General features: G+C 59.7%; 2 protein-coding genes across 3 annotated transcripts; both read right to left on the reverse strand.

The window, feature by feature from the left end:
• Window positions 1-1945: 1945 nt before the first annotated feature.
• Window positions 1946-5477, reverse strand: LOC121063917 (histone H5). The gene has a single exon (XM_040544861.1). The coding sequence runs from the start codon at window positions 2722-2724 to the stop codon at window positions 2140-2142; it is 585 nt and encodes a 194-aa protein (XP_040400795.1). The 5' UTR covers window positions 2725-5477; the 3' UTR covers window positions 1946-2139.
• Window positions 5478-5994: 517 nt separating this feature from the next.
• Window positions 5995-22921, reverse strand: LOC121063875 (TRIO and F-actin binding protein). Of its 2 annotated transcripts, none has more exons than XM_040544788.1 (21): window positions 22693-22921; window positions 21650-21783; window positions 21296-21407; window positions 20748-20943; window positions 19975-20356; window positions 19719-19851; window positions 18476-19471; window positions 18032-18118; window positions 14249-14305; window positions 13860-13928; window positions 13380-13469; window positions 12803-12912; window positions 11972-12524; window positions 11435-11545; window positions 9886-10033; window positions 9578-9689; window positions 8918-9077; window positions 8668-8778; window positions 8335-8421; window positions 7539-7702; window positions 5995-6410 (listed from the first exon to the last, which is right to left on the reverse strand). In XM_040544788.1, exons 1-20 carry the CDS (start codon window positions 22804-22806, stop codon window positions 7541-7543), a joined length of 3924 nt encoding a protein of 1307 aa, XP_040400722.1. In that variant the 5' UTR covers window positions 22807-22921; the 3' UTR covers window positions 5995-6410; window positions 7539-7540. The 2 variants fall into 2 exon arrangements, with proteins under 2 accessions (XP_040400722.1, XP_040400720.1); XM_040544786.1 differs by having other exon boundaries at window positions 5995-6780.
• Window positions 22922-26676: the final 3755 nt, after the last annotated feature.

The raw sequence follows: 26676 nt of genomic DNA on the forward strand, positions 1-26676 counted from the left end.
GCATCGTGGCACCGGCTCCCGGTGCGGCACTGGGCACCCCTTGAAGCAGGCGTTGGCTCCCGCTCCCAATCGGAGCGGGCTCCTCTCAAGGGCAGCCAAAAGGCTCTGGGCCAAGGGACAGCGAAGAGCAAATGTCCCTTTATCAGTCGGGGGTGGTGGTGTGAGCAGGCAAGGGTGTGCTGTGCTGGTGCTGCAGGTGCTGTGCGCAGGATCCTGGAGAGTGGCTCGTGTCCAAAGCACGGCTTTACCCCTGGGGCTGCACGCCAGGAGCATACACCCCATGCCAGAGGGCAGAGACACCTTGGGCTGTCCCCAGGCCATGGCTGGGATGGCCACCAGCAGCCCAGCCTGTACTTTGCACCCTGGTGTGGGAGCATCTGCTTCCCCAGGCTGCTGCCCCCATTCCCCCTGGCCTTTGCAGCCTGCAAATCTTGCTGGGAGGTCCCCAACGTGTCCCAGGCTGTCAGCACCCCAAAGGACTCCAGGAGCCTCCAGCCCAGTGAACTGGGGTCCTGCAGGCTATTGGGGTCAGGAGTGCCCGGCTCAAAGTGGTGGGACATTTTGCTCCTGAGCGATTTTGCTTCTTAACCACAGGGTTTGGATCCTAGAGAGGAGGGGATTTTGGATGCCTGGGGCTGAACAGGCTTGGACACCCCCTTTGAGAGGTGTGGAGGCCTTTTGGCCCAGGTGATATGGGGAGGAGGCTCTGGCCCGAGGGATTTAGGCACCTTGACACAGGCGAGTTGGGCTTGCTGAAGTCTGAAGGATTTGAATAAAGCCCATCCACATGGTTTAAGAACCAAAGGAATTTAGGGATTTATGGGTGTCCAGCAAAGGGGACAATGAGCTAAGGGCCTGTGGGATTAGCCCAATGAGTTTGGGTGTATCCAGCTGAGAAGAGACTGAGAATCCTGTGGTCTGAGGGGTTTAGGACCTACTAGCTGAAGATCAGGTGCTCGAGCTCAAGGAATCTGAGTGCCTTTGGCCAAAGGGATTTGTGACCCACAGGCCCAATGGGTTTAGACACCAGAATCCCAGCTGGTACCTCTGTCCCCCATTGTAGCTGATTGGGGATCCTGTGGCCCCTCATGTCCAGAAGGATTGGGGACCTAACTCTTGAAAGGGAATTTGGATCTTCAGCATAGGTGGTCTGGAGACCTTTGATCCAATGGTCTTAAGAACAAGAGCCCAAAAGGGTCCATGTGCCTCCAGGCCAAGGATTTCAGTAACCTGAGCTACAGGGTGCTGTACTGGGGTCTTCTAAGGCTAAGAGGCTCGTGCACCATCTACCTGAGTAATTTAGGATCATCAGGCCAGTGGATCTGGGAACGAACAACCAGGAGCATGAAGACCCTAGGACCAAGGGGTTTAGGCACAGCAAGCCTCAGGTTGCTCGCCCAGGTGATGGTGGATCCTGATGTCCAAGGAGTTCCCAGCCTGTATGATTGGGGATCATTTGGGCAGATCCTACCCACGGCTCTCAGACCCGGCAGGGCAGTAGGGCCGTCCCCATGGCTCCCTGCCAGCCCCGCAGGGAGGGACGCTGTGGGGCCGGGCCGGCCCTGAGGCTGTGCCAAGGCCCTGCTGACAGCGGGGCCTTGCCCATCCCCACACCCCAATGGTCCCTGCCACCACCCGTCTGCGCCGTTATCTCCAGCCCTCACCCGCTGGGTGGCGGGCTGACGGGGACGTGGGGTGGGAAGGGAGCGGGGAACCCATTTTCCTCCTCCTGGAAGGGCTGCGGCTCTTGTCAGGCTGTCCTCCCTCCCTCCAAGTCCTCAACCTGCTCACCACAACCCTCCCAGACCCACAGGAATTGAAGTCCTGCCCGGCCCCAGCAGACACACGGGGTCACCCGTGCTCTCAGCACACAGCCAGCAGCCCAGACGTTAAGAAAAGAGACACACAAAGCTTGCAAGACGAAATAAAAACCCAGACCAGCAGCTCTTAAAAATGGGAACTCTTCATGCTGAAGATGTTCCTTTTTTTTTTTTTCTTTCATTAATTGCCTTATTTTAGCTGTTTCCAGACAGAAATAGATCGATTCGTTACAAAATGCAATAGTAAGAGGTAAAAATAAAGGCAAAAGCTATTTACAGAAACCAACGGGGAGAGTCTGGACAAAGGCCTCCAGACTTCTCACTTCTTCTTGGGTGATTTCCGGGCGCCGGATTTGGCTCTGGGTTTCGACCGCTTTGCCTTCTTGGGCTTGGATGTCTTCAGCGACTTGGCCTTAACAGTCTTTGGCTTCTTGGCTTTCTTGGGACTGGCCCTCGACTTCTTCCTGGCTTTCCTGGCGGCGGCTTTGGGCTTCTTTGCCGGTGACCTGGCTTTCCTGGGCCTCGCCGCCTTCCTGGGCGACGTGGACTTTCTGGCAGCCTTCTTCTTCTTCTTCCTCCCTGCCGGGGACCTCTTGGCCTTGTCTCCCTTGGCCAGACGGAAGGAGCCGGAGGCCCCGACCCCTTTGGTCTGCTTGAGGATGCCGGCGGCGAGCAGGCGCCGGATGGAGAGCTTGATCTGGAGGTCGGCGTGCTGGCCCACCTTGTAGTGGCTCTTCACGTACTTCTGGATGGACTGCCGGGAGGAGCCGCCGCGGCTCTTCTCGGCCCGGATGGCTGCCGCGATCATCTCCGAGTAGGTAGGGTGGGACGCCGGCTTCCGAGGTGCCCTCGCCCGTTTGGGCTTGGCGGCCGGGGCCGGGGCCGGGATCGGGCTGTCCGTCATGGCCAGCGCTTCTCCCGGTGCTGCGGTGGAAACCGGGACCTAGTCGGCCACCCGCGGTGGGGGCACCGGGGCAGGCTAAAAACAGGAGCCGCGGGCAACACGGGACGCCGTGCTGCTACTTCTGCCACCTCTGCCGCCTCTGTGGGCGCACCCGCCGCTGCCCCACATTTAAGGGTGTGGTGCGGACGGCGGTGAGGACTGCCTGTCCCCCGTGTCCCCCCCCGTCCCGTCCCGCCCCGCCCCGCCCCGGCTCACTGGGGTGCACTGGGCAGACGGGGAGGGACGTGGTGGGGACAGGGAGGGACACTATGGGGACAGGGAGGGACACCGTGGGGACAGGGAGGGACACTGGGGTGGACACCAGGGGTTGGGGAGGGACACCGTGGGGACAAGGAGCACTCTGGGGGGGACACTGGATGAGACGAAGGCACTGGGAGGGATATCGGGGGACAGGGAGGAATGCTTTATGGGGACACTGAGGGGACGGGGAGGGAAAGTGGGGGGGACAAGGAGGGACATGGCAAGGACACAGAGGAATTTTAGGGGACAAGGAGGGACACAGGGAGGAACATCAGGGGATAAAGAGGGGGGCACTAGGCAGACAAGGAGGGACACTAGGCGTCTCTCACTTCCCTCTGCCCCGAGCCACTATGGTGTCACCCTGGGGTGGGTGATGGCTCCCTGTCATACTGCCCGCTGTCCTCATGGCACTCAAAGGGGTTGTGGGGGGTACTTTTTCCCTGCAAAAAGGCTCAAAAGTAGGTTTGGCAGCCATACCCCGTGGTCCAATGCCTCTGTCCCCACTCCTCTGTGCCATCTGCTCCCCACCAAGGGGCTTTGGGGATATCATCTCATCCCTCACGCAGGGTCACAGACTAAAGGCTGTCCCCTGTTTTGGGGACAGACAACTCTTTCCTGAGAGACAGAGCAGGGACATGAATTCTCATCAGCCATCGCTTCCCAGTTGGGTCTGCATTCAGCTGCCCCTGGGAGATTAAACATGGCTGTGACTGTCACCTTCCTGGAGGATTCAGATGATGTTTTCCTCCTTCTGTCTGAAAAACATCTGGTTGCCCACAGACACGTAGTGCTGGGGGATGAAACCCGGCAGCTCGAAACATCTCGGCACATCCGATACATGCTGAACACCCTCCTACAACACTGATGGCACCTGGGTGGATTCGTGCCACCAGCCAGGGACACGCAGGCGTAGGGAAAGGAAAAGGGGACCCTGGTAGGGGATTCTCTGGCCTCTCCGTGACACCCTGACCGGGTGAAGCACCCTGCGTTTTCTGAGCGGGAAATGAAGCGCCGTTGCTGGCTGCCTGCACGTAGGCACTCAGGCGCAGGGAGATAAGGCCCCATCTGGTTTTATTTGCATCCAAGCTTTAAACCGCCAGCAGCACCCGGGCTCGCCCGCCAACTGGAGAAAACAGAGAGGTGGGGGGGGGGGTGCCAAGAGCATCTCCGAGCCCCGCTCCTTCCCCGCGGAGCCTCCAAAAAAGAGGCAGAAGTTATCAGGGCAGCGCAGTGCCTGGGCAGGGAGGAGGACAAAAGGCTTCACCTTGCTGGAGCCAGCTGAAAATTGGCTGTCTTATCTGAGCCCATCACCCGCGCACCTCCTGCAGCTGGCGGGGACGTGGCCTCTCCGTTGTACATGGGGGACCCCAGCCCTTCATCCGGACCAGGTCCCTAATTTTTAGCAGGTCAAAACAAGGGAAGGTCGTAGGGGTGGCTGCAGTTCTTTGGGGTCCCCCATGGGCAAATCCTGGCCAAGGCAACCCTAAGGGTCTCCGAACCACCCTTGATGGTGGAGAGCATCCCTCTCGCCCTGCATGGGTGGACCACTGTGTCCTTAACGTGCAAGAGCAGCTCTGGAGCTGGAGGTGTAATGGAAATGGTGCAGAGGCTGATGCTGCACGTTTCCGGCATTAATTCGGCCTTGGAGATTGGGAAACATCGCCCTATCACCAACCTCGGAGTTAGGAGCCTGGCAGAGGAATCTTCCAGTAATCCCAATGTCTTCATCCTCCTCCTCCTCCCTCCCCGGGCCTCATCTGACCAGCCCCCCTCGGGATTTCTGCACGTCCAGCCCAGGACTTCTTCTTAAATGGTCAAAGCACACATGTTGTGGACGTGCTGCGATCCACTGGGTACCGACCCACGCCTCGCAGGGCCAGGGCTGTTGTTTAACAGCATCCAAGCACACCAGGGGGAGCACGCAGCGCTCCTGGCGATTAATGGCAGCGAATCCATCCCGGCAAAATATAATTCAACCCGCTTTCCCTTTTCAAAGAGGCTCAAAACATGCAGAAAAGCAGCCCTCAGGCTGCCGAGCCCGCCGACATTTCGGCTGGCTGTCCCTCCCGTGGCCCTGCGGCTGGGTGATAGCGCTGCGGGGCCGACGTGGGGCTGGTATCGCCTCGCCACACGCTGCGCCGCGGGGTGACGGGGCTGATCTGCAGCACCCACGCGTTTCGGCGCGATGCCTTTATCAGGGGCAGCAGCCCCCGGCCAGGAAAAGAAAAAAAAAAAAAAAACAAACACAAAACCCCAAACCCAAACAAACACAGGTAGCGAGCGCCTGGGGAAGGGGATGGCCGGCCAGTTGCATCCCCCGTGGGTAGTTAGGACCATGCAGCCTTAGTTCAGCCACTGGGGACACGCAAGCGTGTTTGTTCCTAAAAACATGTGTGTAATGCTTTTGCCCTCCTAACTTGGTTCCTACAAATCCCTAACATCGAGATGGACACCCATAGCCTGGAAGCTCTCGCCTTCCCAGCTCTGGCCACGTGTGCCAAACTCGTCCCATCTTTAAGCCGGCATTTTGGGCATGATACGAGCCAGGTCCCACATCCCACCATCATTTCTCCCTCGTCCCAGCCCAGGCACAGCTCTGGCTGACGCAGAATTTTTGGACCGGTGTCATGATGGAGATTATTCCCCCCCCCCCCCCAAACCCAAATACAGAGCAGACAGCTGGATAACGGCTTTGCACAGTTTCCTTCAGTCTCCGTGCGGGGACTGGGGGTGCTCTGCTGCTCTCTAAGCAGTCAGCATTCCTGCGCCGGGAGAAACCCTGAGCAAACAGCGGTGCCTGCTCCTGCAAGCCCAGCAAACAGCATTGCAAAGTTCAGCACTGCACAGCAGGAGGCGAATTGGGGTTTACCAGTCATTGCAGAGAGCGTGCCAGCCCCAAAATCACACAGGAAGCTGCAAAAATTGTCCCCTCCACTGTCCCAAGCCCTCCCCTCACCGAACATGTTTTTCTCAGCAAAATGGAAAGATTTTATTAAGTTAAGAAGTGAAGGGCACGGCAGAGCAGCAGCTCCCACCTCAGGGCTGACTGCGCAGCACGGCAGCAGCTCCTCTGCCCCCAAAATTGGCGGGTTCTCCCCGTCCCGAGGGAGGGCGGGTGGGGAGGTGCCAGGGGGTTGAGGCTCTGCCAAGGCAGAGCCGAAGGACAGTCACTGAGAGCTCGATCACGCAGCCTCATGCCAAGGTCTTCTCTTTCAAAGTCCCGGGCGAGCGCAGCTGCGGCCCCGTCGGCTCCCTCCTATGGCTTTGGGTGTCTTCTCCCCAGGGGAGCAGCGTCCTCGCTGTATGTCCCCGTGGGGCCGCGGAGGCCGGGGGAATAGAGGGCACAAAAAGTGCCAGAGGTGGCTGCATGGCCGGGAGCAACAGGGCTGGGGAAAGGGGGGAGAGATTCTCTTTTTTCTCAGGTTAGAAAACGCTGGTGATGTCAAAGCTTTCCCCCTCCTCTTCCCCTTCTTCCCGGGGGAAGTCAAAAATTCCTCTATAAAATATAATTTTCACATATAAAGTCCCAAAGAAGGTGCATGTAAGGAGCCAGTCCAAACAACGTGCTCAGATACGCAGGCGAGAGGGGGTTGAAGGGCTTCATCGAAAGCTTCAGGAGGGGCGTGAGGGGAGGCTGGCTGGGGAGGGGGGACGTCGTGCCAAGGCGATAACGGATGGGATTCAACCTCCCCCTCCCCACAAGTGAGGAACGGAGCAAATTAAAAACAAGAACAGATAAACAAATGAAGAACAGACCTAGAGAGAGAGAGAAGGAGAAAAATAAAAGGGGGGAAGGTTGGAAAGATCCCCCCCAGAGCAGAAACATCGTCCCTTCTGCCAGCCCAGGAGATGGCTGCTGGGTGACCCGCTATGGTCCCACATGTCCTGGGACTGCTCCGTGCCCCGTGGCGAGCACTGGTGGAGCAGGGTGATCCCAAGCCTGATGGCCATGGCCCCCAAGGAAGCAGAAGTCCTGCTCTGGACAACAGGGCACTTGTGTTGGCGTCACAGCGTCCCGTCACCGCGCTCATCTCCCCATATACACCAGGGATGCTCTGCTAGCACTTGTGGGAGGAGAGCTGCGTTGACGCAAACCCCACATTTCTGCGTTGTGGTATGGAAACCACTTCAAAAGGTGAAGGCAGCAGAAACATCACCGCCGCAGGCAGCTGACTACCACATCACTGCTGCCGCGGTCACCAAGGTGTGAGGTAGAGCACCCCCACCTCCAGCCTGGTTCTGCAGGGGGTGCAGCAACATTTAGGGCAGCGTGGTGAGAAGGGGCTGGGGACCTTGGGGGAATACCGGGGACAAAAGGAGGGTTTGGGGGACATGGGTGTGAGCCAAGAGCATGGGAAGCAGAGAAGGAAGAGTTTAAGCCCCTTTCAAGGAGGCCATCCCTACACCACCGCGTGGAGCAGGAGGAACCTGCCTTGCCTCCATCCCTCTGTCAAAACTCAGTGGATCTCAGCCACCCGCACCCGGAGGGGACATGGCAGCTCCCCGGCGCTCACCGTTACTCGCTGACGCTGTTGCACAGTGATTCCTTCTCCTGCAGGGCCGCCATGGCCAGGCGCAGATGCTCCTTCAGCTGCTCGATCTCCCGCTCCGAGCGCACCTTAATGTGGTTCAGCTCCGCGTAGACGTCCTGGTATTTCCCTGAGGCAAATCTCTTGTCCTGCCGGGGAGGGAGAAGAGTCAGCAACCCTCACACTGGTATTTGGGTGGCGAGGTGAGGCCAGCGGGAGAAAGGCTAGCAGGTGAAGGAAGAACCAGCCCAAGATCTGAACCTCAGCAGCATTTTTATAGAAGTATTTAACAGCCCAGGTTGGAAGGGACCTCGAAAAATCATTGGGTCCAATCTTTTGTGGGAAAAGGGAGCCTAGATGAGATTTTATTGAGTACCCTGTCCAACTGTCTTAAAACCTCCAGTGGCGGGGACTCCGCCACACCCTTGGGGAGATTGTTCCAGTAATTCATTGTTTTCAACATAACATTTTATTTTTTCCGTCAAGATGAAACATCTCCCAGTGCAGCTTGTACCCCTTGTCTTCTGCACGTGGCTCCTCGTGAGGGGAGAGGAGCCTTTTACAGGCACCCTTTAAGGACTGGGATACCGCCACGAGGTCATGGTCGTTTTGTGAGCCAGCAGGGACAAGGAGCACAGGGGACAAGAGGCTTTGGCCCGAGCATCCAAGTGAACCAAGTCAAAACCTGCTGCCTCCCAGCCCCTTTCTCTCTTCTCCTGTGAGGGCCTTGGCGTGCCCAGCCCTAGGAAGCAGGGGAGGAAGGCTCCAGGAAAGCACCCACCTTTTGCATCATCTGAAGCTCCTCCCGGAGACACTGCACCTCCTTCTTCACGTACTGCAGCTCGTTCTCCTTCACCCGTAGCAGCACCTGGGCCGGGGAAAGAGGAGCCAGAGGTGACTCAAGGCAGGGGGAACCAGAGAGCCGCAGGATGACCGCTGCCCCGGGCGCAAGCGCGGCGGTGGGAGAGGAAGGAAGAGGGAAGTGATGCGAGGTGCCCCGGGAGAGGCACGGAGGGGAAGCTTGCGCACCTCCTTCCTGCGCGGCTCCTGGCCGCCCCGCGGCTCCCCTCCGAGCCAAAATCGCCGCCAGGATGAGACCCCGTCAGCCCCGTACCTCCAGCTCGCAGGAGCTGCGCTCGTTGTTTTGTGATCGGTCCCCGGAGCACCGCGAGGAGATGAAGCTCCGCAGCTTCCCGATCTCGTCCGAGAGGCGGGTCTGCAGCTCCTGCGGGCAAGCCCCCAGTAAAATATTGGAAGAATATGACCAAAAAGGGGACTTTTAGCAGTCAGGTTAGATAGGGGCAGCCCCCAGCGGAAGGAAGATGCTCTGTGGTCCCCGCGGGCAGGGACAGCCCCTCTCTTGCCTGGTTCTTCCGCAGGAGCTGCTTCCCCTCTTGCTGGCAGCGCTGCAGTGTCTGCTCCCGCTCCTCCGCTTTCTCCGTGAGCTGCCCGATTTCCAGGCACTTCTGGGAGTACTGCTCGGAAAGCACCTGCAGCTCCCGCTTCAGGGAGTCCACGTCCAACCTGCCAAAGAGGCGCCGGGTCATTGCTGCCCTGCCACCATCGCTGTCCTTGTCATCAGCATCGCCTGCCCCTGTGCCACGGACAGGCTCTTCCCAAAGCCTCCGACGTGTCTTTGCCACACTGCTCCGTGTGGATCCAGGCTTCATTCTCCACCCTCCCAGCATGAGGACGGGGCTTCTGGGAGCTTCTAGTCATGCAGGAGCTTTGCATAACACACACAGAGGTACGAGCCTACAGGGGAAATGGACGCCAGGAATAGCGAGACCTCGGCTAGTGCTGGGGGGGGCAGGCAGCTGCTTATTCCTCTGTGGATCAATCCTGCTTTGCTGGCACCAAGCAGGGGATAAAGCTCTCTGCCATATAGCTGGCTTTATGGCAGCAACCTGGCTGTCACCCACCACCCCTGGGGAGGCAGACACAGACGGGTGCGATAAGACCAGCACGGGGCTCGGCGAGGGCAGCAGCACTGAGCAAGGGGCGGAGGAGAGGAGATTTCTTACTGGTGCTGCTTCTGGAGGGCATCCGAGATGGAGCCGCACTGCTGAAAGCTTCGTGTCCTGCCCAGCTCCTTGTTCATCTCCTCCCGGTGGGCTTTCTTCAGTGCTTCGATGGCTGCAGAGAGGGACAACGGGAGACATGGCATCAGGCTGTGCCTGCTCAGCACGTCTGGGGAAACCAAGCCAGGGAGCTGACCGAGCTGCTGCAGACTCAAAGACCTCCGTCTGCAGTTCCTCCTCCTTCCCTTCTGCCCTCCGGGCTTCCCCCGCCTTCTCCACTTCCCAAGACCACCCAAAACACCCGCTCCTACCCGCTGCTGTGGCTGCAGCCTCCTCTGCGAGGAGCCGCTCCTTCTCCTGCCGCAGCCGCTCCAGCTCCCGCTGGTGGTGCCTCTGGAGCTCCTCCATCACCTGCTGGTGGGACGACTCCATCTCGGCCAGGCTGCGCTCGCAGGCCTCCTGCCGTGCCGGGGAAAAGGACAAGAAGCAGGAGGAGTGAGGGGCTTGAAGGTGCCAGGCACACGGACAGGAGGAAGGGCTGCACTAGGACGGGCACCTTGCTGGGCTGGTATTTGACTTTGCAAACCTTAGTCCAGCCCAGGGCCAGAGACCACTTCCCAGGGTGGTTTGTCCCTCCTGAAAGCGAGGTGCTGCTTTTATTGCCAAACACATCAAGAGATTGAACATCTCTCTTTGGCCAAGGGGGGAGCTGGGCCAGACCCTTCTTCCAGGCCACCCTGCCTGGCTGGAGGAGATTAACAGCTGGAACCGCGTCTCGCTATTTGCCTTTTAAATGAAGCAGCGACCCCAGAACCGACGGAAACTGAGCCTCTTCTTCAGAAAAGTGACACCTCCCGTTGCCACATGACTTGGCTGGGCGCTGTTAAAGAGCCCTTCTTCCCCAAAGCCTGGCCATCACAGACCTTCCCACCCAGCTTGCTTTCCTTTCTGCTGGCCCTGAGCTGCAGGACAGTTCTCTCAATGCCCAGCACTGTAGATAACTGGTGTTACAAACAAAAAGCACAGCAGGACATTCTCGTCTCAGCCCCCAAGGCCCTTGGGAAGGACTTTTTTGCCACCTAACCACGCCAGAACATTATTTTTAAGAAGCCATTGCATCCCTCAACTTGCTGTCCCCAATTCCTTCCCCTGGCACTAAGGTGAACACTGATATAGAGGGAACAACTGTCAGGCGATGTTAAAGCAGCACGCTGCAGGGACACAAGCCCTCCCTGGCTTCCCTTTGTGCTGAGATGCAGGAAGCTGGCAGCTGTCTTGCAGATTAAAAAAGGAGAGGGATCAGGCTGGCCACGAACATTGAAAAATCAATGGAGAATGAGCCCTTTTAGGAAAGGTGAAGTCTGGTTTTATGTACGAAGCCCTGGCCTGGGAGCCAAGTAATCAGGAAGATAAGATGCCATTTCTCCCCACTCCTTTTCCTTTATTTATTTTTATTTTTTTGAACGTACGGAGGCCTGTGAGCTGTAAACGTTACTCAAGATCCCAGAGCACCTGAGTAACAGCTCCACGTGACTTGTGGTTTCCTTTATCTGGGCTAGAAGCAGCCAGCCCGTTGCAACGGGCGGCTCACCAGGAGCCTGAATTTCCTTCCCCCGGCCGCCTGCGACACATCCTGAAATCCCAGCAGCGTGCTCACACCGCTGCCTCCCGCCAGGAAGCGGGAAGCACCAGTTCCCCTGGCTCCAGCCCCTTTAAGGACGGGCAATATGCACACCAGCCTTTATGTAATTATCACTGATTACAGCCGAGCCCCGTTAGGGTCACCAAGGCAACCCAACGATTAGCGATACCTGCTTGGCAGTGAGTCCGGGCCGTGGCATTTCCCATTTTGGGGCTCACCTGAGAGATGTACCCCCGGGGCACGTGGCCGTCCCCCTGGGATTTTGTCGCCTCCCGAAGGCTCTCGTTTTTGGCCCGGCAGGACTCCAGCTGCGCCCGCAGTGACTGGACCTGTGCCAGGGAGGGGAGAGAGAGAAAGAGGTGCTGAGCCCCGGGTGGGACAGGGAGGAGGTGGCAGCCTGGAAAGAGAGCAGCGTGGCGAAGTCAGCCCCATAGCCCTAGCCTGCTAAGTGCCAGCAAGGAGGGGAGGAGCCGGACACGCTCTCCTCCGGAGGTAGATCTGTGCTTGAGGACGCTTAGCTCCGACAGACACACACGCTGCTCTTTTCCAGGGCTCGGAGGTGAAGCTTTTGCAAGCCTGGGAGCAGTTCAGAAAGGAGGCAGCAAACGCAAACTGCAACAAAACGCAGCTCCGTGCAAGTGATGCCACCAATGTGGGTGGCCTCGCTCTTCTGCGGAGCCTCCTGCTGCAGGGAGGCCCAAAGCCCCGGGGCACGCACTAAGAAACCACCTCTCCAAGAGGACGGATGCTCTCACCTCCTTTTTCAGGGCCTCGTTGAGGTCTCCGTGGCTTCCCTTGCCCTGGTTCAGCAGTGCTGTCAAGGGCACCCGCCGCGAGTCCTTCAAGGGCAGGCGTTCCAGCTCCAGCCACTTCTTCTCTATCTCCTCGTTCAGCCGAACCCGCTGCTCCTCTGAAAGCGGGGTGGTGGGCAGATCCGGCTCCCCTGCCTTGCGGGACGAGTCCCCCCCCGGGCCGTCGGTGTTGGGGACGCCGCCGTCGGGGCTCTCGAACCACTTGCGCCTCTCCTCTGAGCGGAGAGCCAGATCCCGCTCCAGATCCTCGTGCTTGGGCGCTCGCTCCGAGACCCTCAAGCTCCCTCTCGTCCTCGGCGGGGACCCCTGATTGTGGGGGTCCTGCTGCAAGGGGGACAGTTCCACGTAGTCGAAGGCATGGCGCTGCCCGTCCGCTTTCCAGGGGCTGCCCTTGGCGCTGCCCTCGGAGCCCGGCCGCTGCTGCTCCTCTGCCCGCAGCGAGCCCTTTGTCGGGACGCAGTTACGGATCGTGTTCTCCTTGTTGCAGTCGGAGAGCCTGAAAGCAGAGCAGTGGCACGGGAAGGAGAGGTGCAGCGCGGGGACGGACAGACAGCCCCCGCGCACTGCCGGCCAAAACCCACAGCTCAGCTTTTGCTCAACCCAGCCTTGCGAAAAACACCGCATGAGCAGTTTCGTCACGGTACTTGGCAGCTCTGTCTGAGTGCGTGGGGAGACAGACTTTCCCCACGGGGTGCAGAGGAGCTGCCCTGAGCTCCAGCCGTGCCACACTCCAGTGGGAAAGGAGAGGGGGCCCTGACACCAGGCAGCTCTTACTTGGTGACATCCGGAGCGCTGACGGGGCGCACGTTCTTTCTCAGCGCCTCGATCCAGTTGCGCCGGATGCCCGAGGTCATCGCCGACAGCGTGAAGATGGCATCCTTCGTCTGCAATGGGGACGGGACAAAGGCTCTGTCATTGCCTGCCAGAGGCATGGGAAGCTCCTGGTGGTCTCCCAGGACCACTGGGCGCCTGCTCGCGCAGTATCAGCTCACAAAGAGCTTTTTACAAAACCCCGCAGCCCCTCTCTGTTCCCCTTCTGCACCCACTGGGAATGCCACCCTCTGTCTTGGGCTCCTGGGGACGCACGGAGGGGCAGCAGTGGAGATGTGTTCTTTGTGGGGACGCCTCTTTCACACCCCTCAGGAGACCATCTCCAAGCAAAGGCAAAAGAAACACTGGCAGCAAGCAAACATGAGCCACCACAGGCCAACTCTGGGTGCTGGGCATGTCACCGACTACCCTGCCATCCTGGCACGAGGTTTGCACAGCCCAAATCTCTGGATCAGAGACGTGGATGGCAAGGGAGCAGCCGTTCCCAGCCGGCGTCCCTCTGTGCCCGCCGGGCACTCACGTGTATCTGGAAGCCGTAGTTGCGCTGCACCGCAAATTCTGTCACGTCTGTGCAGGAGCGGAGATCGATTTCGCCATCGAGGTCATCGGCCTGAAAGCACAACCGCCCTCCAGGGCATAAATGCAAGCCCGGCTCTGAAAAAGCCCCAGCCACCTGCCTGCACCCTAAGGAAAGCATGCGCCACCTCTGCTCTGCGGGAGGAGGAAGAATTGGAGAGCAGAGCAGCCCTGCTCATGGGGGTCAGCCCTTCTCTTCACTCCCCACCACGACAACCCCCCCATGGACTCTTTGGGATGAATGATGGACCAGGATGAGGTCTCAAAGAGACACTGGCCACCTCTGGCTCCTTTCACGAGGACAGGACACTGTCCCTTGCGTGGACACGAGGTGGCCATGCCAGCGGTCGCGTCCCTCTCCCCCTCACCACGTGGACGAGACCGGGAAAGAACAGAGGGTTCGGGAAACGCTGCCAGCGCTCACCTCCTCGGCGTTCGAGTCCCTGTAATATCTCAGGCTCGAGTCGGTCAGCACGAACCAGTGCTTCTTCCACTGCCAGCAGACCGGTTAGGGGGAGGGAGTGGAAAAGACAGGAGGGAAACGGACAGACGGTTACCGAGGGAAGCACAGGAACAGGGAGGGATATGCTGCTCTGCGACCTCTCAGCCTCCAGGCTCTTCCCCCTTCTCTGGTTCCCTTCCAACTCCCCCTCGCGCCCCTCAGCTCCGAGCGGTGCAGTGCCACCGGCACCTCGAGCAGAGGTTCCCCACAGCAGGAAAGACCGAAACAGGAGGGGAAGGAAAAACCACTGCTCACACGGGGACCTCGACCAACGGGGCTGGGGCAAGAGGCAGGATCCAGGTCGGGCTTACCTCTCCTGGCTCGTCCAGGATGGACATCCATCCCTTCTTGAAATTGAGGAGATCTGGCTGGAAAAGAGAGGAGAAAGCAGAGGGTTACTGTGTGCTGGAAGTCACAGGTCTCTTGTGCCAGAGGATGGGATCGGAGTCCTCAGAGGGGGAATAAGGAGTGAGAAGAGCCCCGCAACACTTTTAGGAAACGCGTGGGGGTTTAGGACCCAGTGGCGGAGGAGGACGGGATTTAGCTCTCAGCAACAGGCAATCATTCCTGTAAGAGGAAACAGGAGATAAGAGTAAAAAAAAAAATTAAAGGAAAATATGCAGCAGGGAGGTTTCCACAAGGTGCCTTGGAGATATTTATTCTGAGATAAGAGAGGGAGGCAGGGGCGAGGGGACTGTGCGGAAGGGAATGCCGCTCTGCCGCCGGACAGGCTGGGGTTGGAGAAGGAAGCGAAGAAGCGGACACACCTCGTCCCAACCCCGGGCATCCGTGCCCCAGAGGTACATCCCGCCAGCGACTTCACCGCCGACCGCTTATTAAAGACACGAGCGGTTCGCAATAAACCAGCCCTCACCGCAGCCGTGCAGGAGGCAATTTAACAGCTGTGGAAACACGCTGCGTTAAAACGCTCCGCCCGAGGCTGGAGACCAAACCGGAGTCACAACTGGAGCGGGAGAACAAACCCTCCCCGAGCTGCTGCGGGCTCCTCTCCTTCTGCAGAGCCTTCCCCCTGCCCAGCCTCGGGCCATGGCTACTGAGGATGAGCAGAGTTTCATCCTCTTCAACCCCTGCTAGAAAGAAGTTTTCCCCCCCTCTGCCTCCTCCTAACCTCACGCCACCGGTACGGCATCCCAACCAGTTTCTCTCCTTGCAGAAGCGCCACGCCGGAGAGCTGACTCAGGGGAACCGCTCTCCCTGGCTTCGCCCTTGGCCGAACAGGCTGGAGCCGCTCCTCCTCCCGACTCCACCAGCTCGGGAGGAGCTGCACCAGCAAATAATTCAGCCCAGAGACTCTTCTTCCAGGGCAGCTCGAGCAGGCACAGGGAGCAGAGGCAAAGAGCGGTGCTGGCAGCAGGGCACCAAGGGGGCCGCGCGCATCCCTTCGGCCGCTCCCCCGGACCGTACGTCGTTGCCGCCCTGCGAAAGCGCTCTGAAAATTAATTCCTTCCCCGTGGTGGCGGCTCCACCCTTCTCGCCGTTATCCCTTCCAATCCAGTGACTTCAGCGCTGGCTCCGGACTGGGAGCGGCAGGAGGGAAGGAAAGGAGGCGAAGCGTTCGGCACGGCCGCCCCTCCCAGCACGCACGTGTGCAGGGCAGGAGAGGCAGGCATGGTGGGCTCCCCAAGGTGGGGGAATCAGCACGAGTGCTGTGTTTTCTCGTTTTTCCATTTAGGAAAGTGTTTTGGGGTCGGCTGTAGTGTAGGCTCCGTGTCCTGGGGGCCAGGAGGCAGCTCAGCTCAGGGGTGGAAGAAAAACAGACCGAGAGAGGGAGCAAAAGGACTTCTGGGGGGACTTCTGCGCAGGTCAGCTAGGGCTCATCTTATCGATGATTTACAATGCCAGGGCATTAATTGCTGAAATAATGAGCCCAATGTACACCACCGGGAAAACAAACTGGAAAAAGATCAGGCCAGCCCTGCCAGAGCCCCTGCCAACACTCGCTGCCCTATTACTGCCCCACATGCATTACCAGGACCAGCAAATCCCCGCCGCAGGCTTCCCCTGAGCACGTGAATGTCACCGGGCAGAACGGGCCCTTTTTTCCCTGCCAGCCTCAGCTCTGCAACCACCTTTGCAGTATTTTTGCTGTAGCAGGGCTGGTAGCACAAGACAGGACACTGGTCACCGCAGAAAGTGTGTAAAGCCACTTATATCCCCCCTCTCCACGACCAAATCCAGCTTCGTCACCTGGAGCAAAGAGCTCAGGAGACGAGCAGAGAACAGAGCGAGGTTTGGACTGAATCCCCCCTCGGAGGAAAAGGCCGGGGGCAGGAGGAGGAAACGGGCAGGAAAGCAGAGCCGCCGAGAGATCCGGGGGCTGGTCGACAACCAGCTGAGATGCAAGGATGGGGCAGGATGTGTCCCCAGAAAAACATCCAGCCCTGTGGGTGAGAGGCAGGCTGTGCCCAGCCCTACACGGGGTTATACCCGGCCCTGCACTGGGGGGGACAGCACCAAGTGACCGGGGACACAGGTGACGTCCAGAGGGACTGGGTTATAGCACGGCAGGTTGCAGAGAGCCAGCTGCCTGCTCCGTCCGAGGAAGGGATACAAGGGCTGTGATAACAGCGAGCAAGTATCTGAAGAATGTAAACACCAAAGAAGGGAAGGGGATGGGGTGGGAGTGGAAGAATCGCTCCCGGGTGGTACAAGGGAGCCGGAGCCCCGGGAGAAGAAATGGAGGAGGAGAGAAGGCAACAGAGTGAGGGTGAAGAAATGGAAAAGAAGAGAAGGCAACAGACTGAATCTGAAGGATGGGAGGGACGGGAGGACCTTGCCTCGGTGTGGCGGAGCCTGACCGGGCAGAAAGCCCGGAGCCGACGGGGATGGGGTGGTCGATCAGGTGCGCTCCCTCCTCCGCCATCCCCGTGCCTCCTGCTCCTCCTGCTCCCTTCAGGACTGCAGGCCCCGGAGCAACACTTCCCTGAGCACGGCGGCTGGAAGGAGGGACCTCTGGAGGTCACCCCTGCTCCGTCAGGGCCACCCGCAGCAGGTTGCCCAGGGCTCCTTCCTCTCGCCTCCTCCCCACCGCGGGGATGGCAGCGGGGTTCTCGGCCTCCCCAAAAGCACGCTTCCTCCGAAAAAAAAAAAAAAAAAAAAAAAAAACGGGAACTCGCTCCGCCAGGAAAGGGCCGCAGGCCAAAAGAAAAAGCAAACCGCTCTGGCTCTGCTTAACAAAACCACTCTGGGGCCGGAGGGGACGCGCAGCCCAGCCTGCCACCCGTGTGTCCCCCCCCTGCTGTCGCACCCCGTCCCCCTGCCACCGGCGTGGCGAGCCTCAGCTGCTCACGCACCCACTGGGGGTGCCTCCGCCTGCCCCCACGCGTGTGGGGCTGCCACTAAAGCCACTCCATCACCAGCCCTGAGGGGACGGAGGGCAGCCCAAGCAGGGTGACGGGGAGAAGATGGTGGCAGCAAGGCCCGAGCTGAAGCGGGGGACCCCCGGTGCCGGACTCACCGTCATGGCGGGGGCGCGGCGGGAGCGGGCGCTGGCAGCCAGGGCGGCGGGGCGGCTTCAGAGGCCGGGTGGTTCCCGTGGCCCCACCATGCCTGCCTGAGTTTTTCCTCTTTTTTTTTTTTTTTAAATTTAAAAAAAAAAAAGTTTTTCCTCCCACCCCAAACTTCCTGGGAGGACCCAGCCCGGCCAATGGGAGCCGCCCCGCAGCGCACGGCCAATGGAGCCGGCGGGGCGGGTGAGGCCGGCGGGCCCACGGAAGGACAAGTTGTGGGGCTCCTGGGGCGACACCGTGACCCCCGCTTCACGGCCCCCTTCGTGCCCAAAAAGTCCCCGCTGCCACCAGGAGATAAAGGAGGGAAGGCAGCTCAGCGAGGGGTTCAGGCCCAGGTGTGCCGCTCGCCCCCCCCCCCCCCCCCCCTTACGACCTCGCACCTCAGTTTTCCCATCTGGGAAATGGGCATAGGGTGGCAGGGCTGGGGTGTGACCCCCGCCATCCCGCAGGGTGTGACAGCGAGCCCAGTGCCCAGGAGGTGACAGTGCAGGAGGCGGGCAGCCCGCTGTGGTGCTTGGTGTGTGCTGAGCCCTCCCAACCCCACTCCCGGGCCTGGCCCCCTACCTTGTTGCGTCTCTCACCGGCATTCGGGTGTGGGTGCTGGCTTCCCGAGGAGCTTTGTGCTGGGAAGGTGCCTCCACCCAGCTGGGGCTGCGGGGAGAGATAGCGAGAGCTAAAGGCAGGGGGTTTAATCCTCTCCTCGCTTCCCCAGGCCCCGCCGTCTCCATCCCAGCGCGGGGCAGAAGGAAGCACCCCAGTACCAGGAGGGCGGCGCCGCTCCTCACACCCTGGGGAAAAGGGGATGCCGGAGGAGCAGGAAGGCTGTGTGTGCACGTGTGTGTGTGTGTGTGTGTGACTTAATTCTGCCCTGGCCAGCGAGGAAAGCTGCAAACCAGGTCAGCGTCCTGCTCCGTGCAGGCAAAGATGCTCGCTGGTTTTGCGCCTGGCAGCAGGGTCCCCCACCAGCTCCGGCTCCTGCCTGTGTTTTCACTCCTCTGCCATACTCACGTGATAAATAGGAAGCTTCTTGCTCCCCCAGTCACTTTCCAAGGGCTTTTCGGGGTTGTTTGAGTCCTGGGTGTGCTCAGGTGCCTTCCAGTCATCTTCCAGCTGCTGCACTGGACTCTCAGGCCTTCTCCAGCTGTCATCTGGCCGTGGCCAGACATCTAGACATCTCCCAGGGCTTCTCCAGTCCTTTTCCAGCTGGTGCATCAAGTCCACGTGGCACAGGGGTTTCTCCTGGAGCTTCGAGTCCTTCTCTGGCTTCTGAGCTTGGTGGGCATCTCCACGGCCCTTCCAGTCCTGCTCCAGCGGGCGCGTCGGGCTCACAGGACGCAGGGGCTTCCCTCGGCCTCTCCAGTCACTGTCGGTGCCCTTCCCGGGGAGGGGATGCTGCAGTTTTTCCCGGAGGCTCTGCCAGCCACATTCGGGCTGTTTCCCGGAGCCCCTGGCGTGCAGCGGCTCCCTCGGGTTCCCCCATCTCCTCTCTGCCCCCTGTGCTGGGCCAACTGGGGAGATCTCCTTTTGGCTTTTCCACGTGCTCTCTGTCCATCCCAGGGGACTCGAGGAACGTGGGGGCCCTGCCCGGCCCAGCCTGATGCTATCCGAGCCCTTCCCAAAACTCGGGGGGTGCAGGGAATCCCCCCGGCTCTTCCTCTCCGGCACTTTCCCCACGCTCCCAGCCTGCCAGGCAGCTCGGCCCCTCTCCGCTTGGCTCCTCCAGTCTTTCTCCGAGCGCTGGGGAGCGCTCGTGGCCCCCCCTGCCCTCTGCTCCGACCTGAAAGTGGGGCTGGGGGAGCGCAAGCTGCTGCTGCCCCTCTCCAGCTGCCGAGTGGGGCTCGCAGGCTCCCTTGGCTTCCTCCAGTCCCTCTCCGCCCGTGGAGATGGGCACATGGGGTGCAGGGGGGCCCCAGTCCTCTCTGGGTGCCGAGCTGGGCTGGGGGAGCGCCGGGGCTCCTTGGGGTCTCTGCTGCGCTGCTCGGGGTGCCAGGAGAGCCGCTGGCCCTAGGGACACAGGAGACAGAGAGCAAAGAGTCCTCCTGGGAGCAAAAATGCACTTGTGAGGGACAGCGAGGAGGGAGAGAAGGTGGGATGATGGCTGGGAGATGGCTCGGTTGGGTAATTCCCCAGATGAAAAGTACTGCAATAATTGCACCCCTATGCACAGAGGCAGCCTGTAGCGAAGAGAAACCTCTCGAACCCAAACGGGGAATAGGGGGAAACGTGGCAGGAGCAAGCAGCCAGGACTCACCTCCCTGGGCAGGCTGGGGCTGGACTGCCTCCGACCTAGCCGGCCTTTGCTGGGTGGCACCGGGGTCTTCCCGTCCAGCCGCTCCACGCGGCCCTCCTCCAGGGCCTGGAAAGCCTCCAGCGTCTCCGATTTCCTGCGGGCACACGCAGCCTGTCCGGCTGCTGCCCGAGCCCGGCTCCAGCCCCACACATCCCCAGCTGGGGGTACCCCGATGGCACGTGGGGACACCCCAGTGTAGAAACCCCTCGCTTCTCACCTGCGCTCGCAGCCGAATATCCTCTCCACCTCCACCCGGCCTGGGCTGAGCGTGCGGGAGCCGCAGCGGTCGGCGGCGTCCCCATGGCCGAGGCGCTTGGGTTTGGGCAGGTCCGCCAGCACCGTGTACTCCTGCCTCTCCAGCCCGCGCCTCCCCTCCGTGCCCCCACCGCCGGGGTGCCCGTGGGGCTCCCCAGCCCGGGAGGAGGACGCCAGGCGCCTGCCCGCTGGGATGCCGGGGGTCAGAGAGGAGCCGCGGCCGGGATGCGGTGGGGAAGGAGCCCGGGGAGGGTCGGGTTTTCGGTGCTCCAGGGAGAAATAGCAGCTCCCTGTGCGGTGTTTCGCCCGGCTCTCCTCGGGCTTCTGGCTGGCGGGACCTCGGTCTGGGATGGGGAGGAGGGTGTTATTGGGGGAGGTATGGGCGATGCGGGATGCCGCCACGGCAAAGCAGGTTTTGGGGGAGAGCCAGGAACGGGAGGGCAGAGGGAAAACCCAGGCTCTCTGCAGGTGGGGACAGCATTGCAGAGCACGGGCACAGCAAACCATGCAGGGAGATAACACCCGGGGGACTGGGATTTCACAGTCAGCACACCAAGAGGTGCTGTCTCACAGGCTCTAGGCCTTAACTGTTTGTGATTCTCGTATCAAAAACCTCCTAGGACCAGGCTCTGGCTAAAGCGATGCTATATCTAGAGACCTGCTGTCAACTTCAGACACCCCCAGGCGGAAAGCAAACCAGAACCAGGGTCTAGCACGGGAGCAAACCAAGTGTACCTGCTTTCAGCGGGCAGATTTCTTTCCTAAAGCTCGGGGCCTCTGTCCTCACCCAGGATCCAGAGGGAAGGGGCTGACCCCACCTGGGTCTGTCTGCCTGCGGCGCCCGCACCTCGTCCTTGCGGCCCCCGTAGCTCATGGCGTCCCGCTTGCCCGATCCCAAAGAGTTGTCCCACAGCCTGGTCATTTCCCAGTCCTGGGAGACAAGACAGGGCAGGTCTCTGCAATGGGGGCAGCAGGCTTGTGGGCTGGAAGGAGGCAAAGAGGGGTTACAGCCCAGAGCTGCTGGTAAAACAGGACCGGGAGAGGAGCATAAGGTGGTCTCAGCCCAAAATCAGCTGGCATGGCACGGAGTGACACAGGAAAACCTGCACTGGGGAACCCAGCAGTGAATCTAGGGGCAGAGCCTGCTTTGTGGGATGAAGGAACTCAGCTGAGCCCCTCTGCCATCTCAGGAGCTTCTGAACGTGCCCAGCGGACGTGGCACTGAGGTGACGAGGGGCTGGGGACACTGAAACAACCCACACCAAGAGGGACGCCCATCTCACCCTGGCGAGCGCGGAGCTGGCTTTGGCACGGCCGCGGCCTTCGGTGCCGGTTTCTCCGTGCTCGCCCTCGGCTCCGGGGCTGAGCGGGGGACGTGCCCTGCCCTGGTGCCAGCTGTGGAGCGGGGAGAGAGGACAGCCGGCGGTCAGCAGAGCTTGGGGACGGGCAGCAGCACCCAGGGACAGCCCGGAGGAACCCGGGCAGAAGGGATTGCTCAGCCCTTTTGCCCGGGCAGAGCATCGGCAGCATCGCGCCCGGTTTCCCCCTGCTCTCGTGGCTTGGCTCCCCTCTCCCCCCACTGCATCGCTCGCTCCGAGGGGCTTCCCTTGAGCATGGTGGCTGCTGGTGGCACTCACCGCGCCGCCCCGTCGGCTCGGCCCACGCAGACGTACACCTCGCACCGGGGTGCTACGATGTGGACGGCGTCCCAGGGCCCACCTGGCTCTGCGTCGGTGCCGGCGCTGCGCCCTGCCACCTCCACGGCATGTTCCTGCGAGGAAGAGGAGGATGCAGCCGTGCCGTCACCGTGCTGAAGACGAGGACGAAGGAAAACACAGCTCCCTTGGGAAACACCTTGCTTCTTCTACCTCCTCCGAGAGCAGGCTGGTTTCAGAGGCTCGCAGAGAAAGCGCATGTGGGTGTGGGCTCAGGGAACCCCCCTCACTGCTGCTGCTCCCTCGCCACCCAGACAGCCCCAGGAGAGGACACAGCGCCCAGAAAGAGGATAATTTCCACAGAGAAGGTTGCAGCCCCAGCCCCTGCACCTTGGCATCTCCCCCCGGTTACCTGCGGGGCTTAGGAGCAGCGGTGGGGTGCCCGCGCTGCCCTCCCTCCAGCATCTCGCCCGCGCCGGGATTCGCTCAGAGGCAGCTCTGAGCAGATCACGGGCAAAGGGCTGCAGTAACCTTAGAGGGCCCACGACCAGGGGTAGAGGGCACGAAAGATAGCGGGAGGCTCATTACTATTTCATGATCCCAGGCCAGTCGCTCTGGGAGAGCAGCGAACAACACGAAACCCTCCGCGAACATGAAACCGGCTGACGCCTGGTTGGATGCAGCTTGCCGCAGCCAAGCAGCTCGTGCTGAAGGACCGGGTTGGACTGAGGCATCCAGAGCCCCAAATCCCATGAGATTTATCCCCTTCCACCTTCCCTCTGGGAACAGCTCGCTGCAGCAAGGTCTGCCAGGACCGTATTTTAGGTGAGGTGGGCTGTGGATGCCAGAAGGCGCCAAGCAGAGATTAAATCCAGGGTTGATCCCTGCTTTGCCAATCCCCTTTCCCCTGGAAAGCCCGGCTGAGCCTTTGTGTTAGGGATTTCCACCTCTGTGAAGTCCCAAGGCTGAACAAAGAGGCCCTTAATGCAGCATTCATAGCCTCCAGGTGGGATGGAGGAGCTCACCTGGTTAGCGTGCTGGTGAGCCCCTGCGGCGCGGAAACAGTGCTGGCACAGGCTCTTCGCAAATATGTTGGCCTCGAAATTGGCACAGGGCACGTCATCCACCGAACGCGACATCACCCATAGCGGGGACGAGGATGCCGTGGCTGCCGGGCTGCGGGGAGCAGCCCCGAGGAAGAGGAGGGAGGAGCGGCAGCGGAAAGGCAGAGCTCTCAACCCCCCCCCAGGCTCAGGCTCCTGTGGAAGCACAAATGTTATCCGCAGGCTGAAGTTTGCTGCTCTTGGCTGGCAAGGCTGGAATCGAAGGGCATCCAGATGCGAGGCCATCAGCACGACCCACATAATTACACATAATAAAAGGGTATGTTCCAGCAGAGGCCTTTTTTAGAAGGGGGCGCTGCTCTGCACCCTCAAACGACTGCTGACACAGTCACTTTGGGAGTCCCTGAGGACAGAGGGAACGACGCTCAGGTCCTGCTCTTTTCTTTGCAGAAAGTTTTCTGAATTCAAGCTCTGTTAAAAGGCACAAAAAGGAAATCTTTCCTCGTGCCTGTGTTGCTCATAAAGAGCAGCCTAGGAAATTTGGAAACCCACTATGGCTTTTCCTAAACTCGCTGAGCCCACTAAAATCTTTGAGACCTACGGGACAGTTACTTGCAACACTGCAAAGGGCAACAAGCATTGCTAGCACAGCAGCCAGGCTCCACACGTATATCCTGGCTTTCCCTCAAGCATCCTGCACATCATCACCTCCTCTATCCCTCTGGGTTTGAGAAGGAGCCCTTTAATTCGGGGATGGGATCTGTGCTGGGAGGGCTCTGCTTAACTTGTCCCAAGGACAAGAAGGGCAGGAGATCAGTGTGGGGATGAGCCCAGCATCCCTGATGTGAGCGTGCCACTGCTCCCCTAAACGTGGATGCTCGAGTCAGAGCAGCTGACCGAGACTACGTGCCAGCTGTCAGTGGCAGAACCGAGCTGTAATTTGTGTCTGCCGGTGCTCTCGTTTGCAGGACTGCAAATTGCATGCACCAGCGCTGCCCTTGCAGTCTCCCTCCTTGCACTGAGGCATGTTTTCTTGACTCAGCCACACCGGACGTGAGCCTAGGCACTCTCCTGCAAGGAAAGCAGCAAGAAACAGCCCAACACCGCTGTCCATCCCTGCCCACGGATTGTCACCCGTGGCCGGAGCCCACGGTGTCTTTTTGCCTGACGGGCAAATCATCGCTCCCACATCCCATGGGGCGCTTGGGGCCTGCTGCCAGGGTCATGCTGCGCCCCCCATGGCCTCTGACACACATGCATACAGCCAGGCAGCCGGACACGCTGCTCCCAGTGCTTCCCAGTGCCCCCAGTACCTCGACTCCCCCACGGCTCCCAGCACCTCGCTGCCCGCCGAGCTCCCCTGTGAATGAAGCTCGCCGTGGGAACTGCGGGCAGCGAGGCCACACCCCCTCCCTTCTCATTGGCCGCCACCCAACACTCATTTGAATGGCGCCCTCTGATTGGCTGGCTGGCGGCGCGCCGGCGCCACGTGTGCTGGCACCCACGTGTCGGAGGCAGCGGGCGGGCGATCGACCCGGGCCGGGCTGGGCTCGGTGGCCCCGGGGCTACGGCTCGCCCCCGGCCCTCGGTCCCTGGTCCCCGGTCCTTGCCCTGCGCCTCCCCGCGGCTCCATCCCCTCGCTCCCCCCGCAGGCATCACCCCAGGAGCGGGTTAAGGCGGGTAGGGCCGGTGGGCAAGCACCGGGGTAGCCCAGCGTGCCCGCAGCCCAGCTCCGATGTGGGGTGGCCCCCACCCACGGCGCTCCACAGAGAGCTTTGGTCGATCTGGGCATTGCCCACGAGCCCCGTGTGGGCCTCCCTCAGCCTGTCCTCGGTTGCTCCTGCTACAGTTCCATTTACTTCTCTGCCCGGTCCTGGTGAGCATTAAAATATAAACAAATCCCCATTTTGCTCCATTAATTCCCCAAAGTTCTCGTCTCTCTCCCAGTAACGTCTCTCCCCGGTTCCTTTCTGGAGGCAGCAGTGGGACCGCACCGGATACAGCCTGGAGCTCGATACGCTGCTTAGGAGCAACAAGCACAGAGCAATGATTAACACAAGCTCGTGTGCACACCGCAACTCCATCTTCTGTGCGCTGAGCGCCAATTCTTCCACAGCCGTCTGCCCTTTTTGGCTCCCAGTCTGCTTTTGATCCTCTCTAATCCCATTTATATTTCTGTGTGGAAGTCACAGGCTGCTATGAAGCGTGATGTGTCTGGCAGATGCTTAACTCACCAGCTCGTGTGGGGGAGCTCGTATCCCTCACCCAACGTAGCCCAGTTCCACCCTGTGCGTAACAGAGACACTGGGCCAGGGAGGAGTCAGGAATTCACGTTACAAAACCGAGCTTGGATCGATCAGATGGAGAAATCAATACCGCAGCCAACAATACTGGTGGTTAACTCCGTGTAGGATTTAACAGTTCTGTTTTTTTCTTTTTTTTTTTTTTTTCATATACTTACGTGAAAACAGCTTCCAGGAGGAACTGGAAGTTTTCAGAGCGTGGAGAAGCTGTTGGAAATTTCAGCTGACACTTGAGAAAGGCTCGGAAGTTATTAGGGCCAGGGAAACAAGCGAACTAAAAGGGCGATTCTCCTAAATCACCTGGCAGTAACACAACAAACACTTCAGTGCTGTTGAGGCCACTCAGCATCCCATCAGGATTATAATGAGGTCATTCAGAGCTATCCCACTGCGGTTCCAGGCTTTCTGGGAGCCAGAAGAGGCAACCCAACCCCAAGTTCACCCTCGGCATTTCGGCAGGCTTCACAGCTGTGACAAGCACAGGAACTGCGAACAGCGGCCGTTCCAGCGCCAGAGCAAACTCCTTGGGGACAAAGCGCAGTCACATTCTGCCACCAGTCCCCCCACGAGGCACCACATGCCGTGCCGGGGAGCAGGGAAGGCTGCTGCGTGACCCCAACCACCCCAACGGCCCCAGTGTTGAACCAGCCAACCACGATTTCAGACCCTCGCTGCTTCTCATTCACTCACATCTGCATTATTATTTTTTTTGTAGTACCCCTTATCCTCCTCCCCAACGCACTGAAGGGCTTCTCCGTACATCTGTGTGTGCACACGTGCGTGTGCATGCCCCAAAAAACCCGCTGAGATACCCATCAAGTTATGCCATTAGCTCTACAGGCTGCTGGCCGTTATCATTGCTGATGTTCCTCCACAAAGCCCCAGGCGTGGTTACTCTTCCCCCTCCCATTTCTGGCACGGGGAATCCACTCACCCATCGCCGAGTTCCCAATTTTCTGGTATGGGTTTTGGCCAAAAAGGCCTTTCCCCCCGGTCATTTCTTTGCCAGCACACACGCAGGAAGGGAAGAGGCCTCATCTGGGGAAGGGAGCTGGTCGAGAGCTGACAAACAGACGGCCACCACCTCCTGCAGACACTCCAGGACAGAGGTAAGCTCAGTTTTGCCAAAAGCATTTCCCACAGTCCCAGCCATGCAAATGTTTTTTTTTTTGTCGTTGTTGTTTTCCCCCCCTTCTTGAAGGCATCTGTGCTAAAACATACACACTGAGGCCCCAGGAAGGAAGACAACTGCCCTGAGGTAAAGGCAGCCTCTGCTGCTCCCATCCCAGAGAGGGACACACACACACACACAGAAGGGCATTAAGGGATTTCATACCCCTCTGAGCTATCGGGATTGGGATCGGCACAGTCAGCAGACAGTGGAATGAGCCGTTCCTGCCCTGGCACGTTCTGTATTACCACAAAACGCCTCCTAGCTATTCCCTTTCCTGAGCACCAGCAGACTGCAAGATTCTTACAGCAACAGGAATCATCTACCCTCTTCTCAGCTGGTACTGGCATTAGCACAGCTGCTGTTAGACTTCAAGTCATGTTTCTCTTTAGCAAAACTATTTCATAAAGATTTACTCAAAGTTACTAAATTTCACCCGGGACAGGTACCCCTAAAAAAAAAATACAAGTA

The sequence above is a fragment of the Cygnus olor genome, chromosome 1, assembly GCF_009769625.2.
Source record: "Cygnus olor isolate bCygOlo1 chromosome 1, bCygOlo1.pri.v2, whole genome shotgun sequence".
NCBI lineage: Eukaryota > Metazoa > Chordata > Aves > Anseriformes > Anatidae > Cygnus > Cygnus olor.

Excerpts from the sequence above, each read along its gene's own strand:
- LOC121063917 (XM_040544861.1), bottom strand. The coding sequence starts at position 2,724 with ATGACGGACAGCCCGATCCCGGCCCCGGCCCCGGCCGCCAAGCCCAAA.
- LOC121063875 (XM_040544788.1), bottom strand. The coding sequence starts at position 22,806 with ATGTCGCGTTCGGTGGATGACGTGCCCTGTGCCAATTTCGAGGCCAAC. Across the intron at positions 19,852-19,974 it reads ATATTCGGCTGCGAGCGCAG|GAAATCGGAGACGCTGGAGG; the intron begins GTGAGAAGCGAG and ends GTGTGCCCGCAG. Across the intron at positions 9,690-9,885 it reads GGCTGCAGCCACAGCAGCGG|CCATCGAAGCACTGAAGAAA; the intron begins GTAGGAGCGGGT and ends CCCTCTCTGCAG.